Source organism: Mus caroli, chromosome 3 (assembly GCF_900094665.2).
Source record: "Mus caroli chromosome 3, CAROLI_EIJ_v1.1, whole genome shotgun sequence".
In the NCBI taxonomy this organism is placed as follows: Eukaryota; Metazoa; Chordata; class Mammalia; order Rodentia; family Muridae; genus Mus; species Mus caroli.
In genome coordinates this window covers 97,246,044-97,251,956 of record NC_034572.1, presented here as the reverse complement: position 1 = coordinate 97,251,956, position 5,913 = coordinate 97,246,044, and the positions used below count along the sequence as shown (strand labels likewise).

The window sequence follows — 5,913 nt, the reverse complement described above, 5'->3', positions numbered from 1 at the left end:
AAAAAAAAAAAAAAAAAAAAACCAAAAATGCAAAATGAAAACAATGTCTTGCACCTGTAATATACTCCGCAATGTATTACAGCGTATGTGAAGGTCTGCGCTATCCAGCCATTTGGTCCTGCAGCCCAAATCTGCCAGCCCTTACACAAGGAGTTGGCTCTCCCAAGCTGTAACTATGAAGGTGTGTCAGCACCTCTGGTTGGAGCCCAGTCCATTTCAGGTTTCCCTGTTGACTGCTCAGTGACCCCTGCTGACCGAAGTATGTTCAGGGACAAATCCTTCAGACCACAATCATGTTCCCCTAGATGGCTTTTCAAACAATTTTTCACCATGTAGCCAGGCTGTGAGCTCAAACTCCTCCTGACTCAGCTTCTGAAGCACCAGGCTACAGCTGTATTCCACACGTAGCTCAATCTATTAGTTGTTCAGAGGTTTCCTACCCACTTCTCATAAACCAGCAGACATTCAAGGGTGTCTATCCAAAGCATACCTTCAACACATGCCACAACATGCAAGGCTTCCCTTCAACACATGCCACAACATGCAAAACTTCCCTTCAACACATGCCACAACATGCAAAGCTTCCCTTTGACACATGCCACAACATGCAAAGCTTCCCTTCAACACATGCCACAACATGCAAAGCTTCCCTTTGACACATGCCACAACATGCAAGGCTTCCCTTCAACACATGCCACAACATGCAAAGCTTCCCTTCGACACATGCCATAGGATACAAGCTTTGATTTTTTGCTATTCCCTGATATCTACCTCTTAGAATATTATAAATTTCTATTTTTCTCAAAAGTAATTATTTTATACACACCAACATACATGATTAAAATTACTTAACAAAAGTGGAATTTTTACTTTCATAGGACTACATACATAGTATTAATAGTTTTTCTTCCCCTCTCTATCAGAGGCTAATCTAAATTTTATTCAAACAGAATAAAAAAACCAACTTACCTTAACTTCTGAAGCTCTTTCTGTGCATGTTCAATCATATGAACGAGATTTCTAAGGAAGGAAGGAAGGAAGCACAGACACCTTGAAATCTGGTAACGCTGAGGAAGAATTGCCCATTTATATACTAAGCCATGTTTTTCTGCTAAAAATCTAAAATCTGGAGATCTGTGCCTAGAATGTCAGATAATTCATAAACATTAGTTTGTTTAATTCAGTACTTAACTGAATTTGATTTTAGCTACTACTAATTTGCAGCAGTTCATAAGCATGCGCACAGCAGTGAATGACGTGGGTTGCTGGCCCACAGCTAAGGCTACAGGCCCGCTCCACTTAATTTCAGCTCTCCAGTGAGCACCACAGTGCAGAAGTGCTGGGTATTGATCTATTAATAAGACAGGGACTAACTTTGTGGCCAGGGGAGGCTTTGTGTGCTTAGGCTAGCCTCAAATGTGCAGCAATACTCCTGTGCGTTCAAAGTTGTAAGAGGTATGTGTGAGAGATGTCTATGTGTGTGTAGAGATACGTCCCCTAGGAGAAACAGTACAGAATTCCTTGACTCTGTGTTCAGGGGACACCTTATTGCTTTATTTTTTGAGGCAAGATCTCACTCTGGAGCCCAAGCTGGCCAGAAACTCATGGTAATCCCCATAGCTCAGCCCTGAGCGTTGCTGCTGGGCAGTAGGTGAGCGGCCGGCCACCCTGGTCAGGACTTGAAGTAACATGGCATGTGACTACGAGAATGCATTATTTAAGCATCTGCACATTAAGGATTGCATTCTATCAAGTGATACTCTGCAGATCACCCTCAGAGCTCATTGTCTCATACAGTACAGTGAACGTGGTGGCAGCTATGTGGATGTAGGATAGCTCAGCATTAGTGAACTCTAAGGTAGGACCCAAGGTAGCAGCTGTTCGTTGGTGTAGTTCAGAGACAATCCCAGGTCAAATCTAACATTATTGTTATTATTTTGGGTACAGGGTTTGCTATATGAGCTTAGGATGACTAAACTCAAAATATAAGTCAGGCAGGCCTTCCTCCACACCTTAGCTTCCCAAACCAAGTGCTGGAATTAAAAACATACCACACTTTAAAAGTCACTAGCAACTTTGGGTGGGACAGGATAAGAAAGAAAAGGCCCAGCGCCTCTTACTCGTTGTACACCTTCCAGGCATTGCATCCATGCTGTGACATCAGCTCCAGATTCTCGATCCGGACCGCCTGGTGCTCCAACTGAGCCATAGAATTGTTTACACATTCTTGCCAAGCAGTAATGTCATTTTTTTGACCTGAGGAAGGGGCTGGAAGTTCATATCTGAAATTACATAACAAATAAACCAATGCATCTTTCAAAGCCTTCATCACTCCTTCCAACAGAATTCTCATGGACATATGCCCACTACATAAAGACAAAGACACAAATTATCAACTCCTGACCACACATGCACAGAGACCAAGGATATAATGTAGATCAGGCAGTACAAAGAAACCTGTTAGTTTGGAAACTGATTTACAGATAAAACAAACAAAAAAACCCATTTTCATAAATGTGAACTAGTTAAATGAGCTGTGACAGTCACCAAGACTCTCATGTCTCTTGCTCCTATTTGTCTATCATGACCTTTCTTAGGTAAAGTCTAATTATCAGCTTAAAAAAAAAAAAAAAGACTTTTAAAAGATTATTTATTTATTTCATGTACACTGTCGCTGTCTTCCCACACACCAGAAGAGGGCATTGGATCTGTATTACAGATGGTTGTGAGCTACCATGTGGCTGCTGGGATTTGAACTCAGGACCTCTGCAAGAACTGTCTGTGCTCTTAACAACTGAACCACCTCACCAGCCCTTTAGGCAACTTTAATAAAAGCTGATAAGCAGTGCTGGAGAGATGGCTCAGCAGTTAAGAGCAGTGACTGCTTTTCCAGAGGTCCTGAGTTCAATTCACAGTAGCCACATGGTGGCTCACAACCATCCATAATGAGATCTGACACCTTCTTCTGGTGTGTCTGAAGACAGCTACATTGTACTTACATATAACAATAAATAATTTTTTTTTTCCTCAGGTTTACACAGGGTTTCTCTGTGTAGCCCTGGCTGTCCTGGAACTCACTTTGTAGACCAGGCTGTCCTGGAACTCAGAAATCTGTATGCCTCAGAAATCCGCCTGCTTCTGCCTCCCAAATTCTGGGATTAAAGGCGTGCGCCACTATGCCCGACTGGTACTCTCTTTTTATTCTCACTTCCTACCCACAGCAGCAAACACTCTTCCAACCACTGGCAAAGCAGCAGTTACCATAGCTCAACCTCATCTTACCGTTTCATGCTGAGTAATTCAATCGGTTGTCGAGCAGCAAGCCTTTCAAATTCATTTCTCATTATGTCTGTCTGATGCATAAACAACACAAAGAATTAGTAACAGGATCATGCTGAAAATAATGAATGCAGTTTACTGAGATTTTACACTTTGTACTACACATTATAGTGAATCTTTTCCTTTCTCAATTACTACTCAAAAAAAAAAAAAAAAGGATGCTAATATTTGAACCCAGGACCACTAGACTATACTCTCACACACACCCCAGTTGAGGTTAATTCTATCTAGAATCTGAAGAAATAGGCATACTCTTTAATTCCATATTCTGCCCAGGCACAAAAGGAGGTGGACATAGAAGAGTCTACCTCTCAAGGATTAACCCTAAACCAGCAGTTTTCAATGTCCTACGGTCAGCTGTGGAACTCTGAAAACAGCGTTAACCCCAGCCCCACGTCATGTTGTAATTCACAACACACAACAACAGTCTTTGAATCATTTCAGGAAGTCTCCACTGCTGCATGACAATCTGACACAGTGTAAACTGTGTGGGTATAGAGTAAATTGTGAAGTCACATGATGTAACATGGACCAGCGCTTGGATCTGGGACTTGAGTTTTCAATTAATTTCTGGGTTAGTACTTTTTACTCTTGCCAAATTTCTTGCAGCTCCCACATCAGTTATGAAAACCCCCACTGAGGAGTCACAACCCAGTTTAAAAACCTGGCATCTAGATCCGAAGGTATCACACATCCCTGCGCATGGAGCAGTCTCCTTTCAGTCTGAAAGTGCTTCTAACAACATCTAAGTGGTGTTTTGGTTGTACTTGTAGGATAACCACTTAAAAACAGCATGCAGTTAGACATGCTTGTTCAGGCATTCATACACCTGTTAACTATCTGAGACTTGGTACAAAAGAATCTCCCTCCAGGGGTGGCAAACAGTACAGGTACTTAAGATTATAAATATTAAAATCTCGTGAGTCATACCTGTTTTTGAGTGGACCTTAGAGAATAAAGGGCCCTTTTATGAAAGGTACTATGACTCTATACATACACACACACACACACACACACACACACACACACACACACACACGGAGGTGCACACTCTTAAATCTGCAGAAACTAATGAAGTATTTCGCAGGTTCTTGTAGTACGAAGCCCGTGACAAGCGCATCTGGCGGTTTCGAACCGACTCACACCTACATGGCACTCAGTACGAGCAGCAGGCTCCAGCTAACCTGGAAGGTGGAGTTCACTTTACACAGCTAAAGTTCCCCACTCCCATATCAAAGTCCGCAAGCCTCCTGGCTGGAGTGCTGGGTTCAGGACGCCACACTTACTTCAAAGGCAGAATAATCCGGAGCCGTTAGGTAGCTCAGGTAGTTCTTGGTAGGTCGGTATCTGCGCGTCTCCTCCTCCACCAGGGCCGCCGCCTAAGAACGAGAACAGGCCAGGGTCGCGGCGGGAAAGGGCGGCGTGCCTCCGGCGGCCCCGCCGCACATGACCCGCACTCACCGCTTCCCGCACGCCTGGCGCCTCATAGCCTTGGTCAAAATATGGTAGCGCATCTACCACCACCTCTCCGGCTACCAAGCCCGTGCCCGCCATCCCGCGGCACTAGGCTTCAAGAGCGCCTTCTGAGTCTGCGCAGCCTCGGTTCTAATTCCACTGCGCCTGCGCCTGGAATGACGTCACACACGCCGCTGGCTTTGGGGCTTCGATTCGGGCGCACGCGCAGTTGGTAATTATAGCCAGTAGGCTCTAAGCCTAAGCACCATATGTTGGCATGCCTGTGTGTCTTTCTTTCTATGTGTGCCGCGCTGCTTTTTTTTTTTTTTTTTTTTTTTTCTAGCGCTCCCTTGCTTTATCCTCATTTCGCAGCCGGTCCTTAAGAATGTTCTTTTATAGAAACTAGAAATGTGCGTCTATTTTCCAATTAAATTTTTAGATCCAACAACCTGAGGGGTGCAGCTCAATGGCAAAACCAGGTCAGTCCCCAGCACTGCAAACACCTCATCCCTTCCAGGACTGTAATTATAACTACAAAATGCCTCATTTTAGAAGCTCTGCCTTGGAGTGGAGGCAACTCAGGGGCGAACTAGAAGCCCAGGAAAAGGGAAACTCCCAGGAATATACTAGGGTGACCCTAAGACTTGAAGCAACAGGGGATATAGGACCTGAAATGGCCACCTCCTGGAACCAGGCAAGACTTCCAATGGATTGATGGGGACACCAATCTACCCACAAACCAAAATTTGTCCTGCTTACAAGATGTGTGGGGATAAAGATGGACTAGAAACTGAGGGGACGATCAATGACGGCCCAACTTGAGACTCATCCCATGAGAGTGAGCCCACCCCAGACACTATTCACGCTCTGCTACACTTCCAGACAGGAGAGGCTTCGCCCAACAGCTGCTGGAAACAGATGCAAAGATCCACAGCCAAACACTAGGCAGAGCTCTGGGAATCTTGTGGAAGAAGGGGAGGAAGGAATGAAGGAACCAGAAGGGTCAAGGACACCACAAAAAAAACATTCAGAATCAACTAACCTGGTCCCGCAGGGGTTCACAGAGACTGATCCACCAACCAAAGAGGCTGCAATGGACAGTCCTAGATCCCTTACACA

The 5,913-nt window shown here is 44.5% G+C and overlaps 1 protein-coding gene across 1 annotated transcript in view; it reads right to left on the bottom strand.

The window, feature by feature from the left end:
- Positions 1-4,947, bottom strand: part of Bcas2 (BCAS2 pre-mRNA processing factor) — a 7,594-nt gene extending 2,647 nt beyond the window's left edge. The window contains exons 1-5 of the mRNA XM_021157954.1: positions 4,801-4,947; positions 4,626-4,718; positions 3,283-3,353; positions 2,121-2,282; positions 970-1,020 (exon numbers count right to left, since the gene is read on the bottom strand). Coding sequence (XP_021013613.1) covers positions 970-1,020; positions 2,121-2,282; positions 3,283-3,353; positions 4,626-4,718; positions 4,801-4,893 — 470 coding nt within the window. The 5' untranslated portion in view covers positions 4,894-4,947. The remainder of the gene's footprint in view (positions 1-969; positions 1,021-2,120; positions 2,283-3,282; positions 3,354-4,625; positions 4,719-4,800) is intronic.
- Positions 4,948-5,913: the final 966 nt, after the last annotated feature.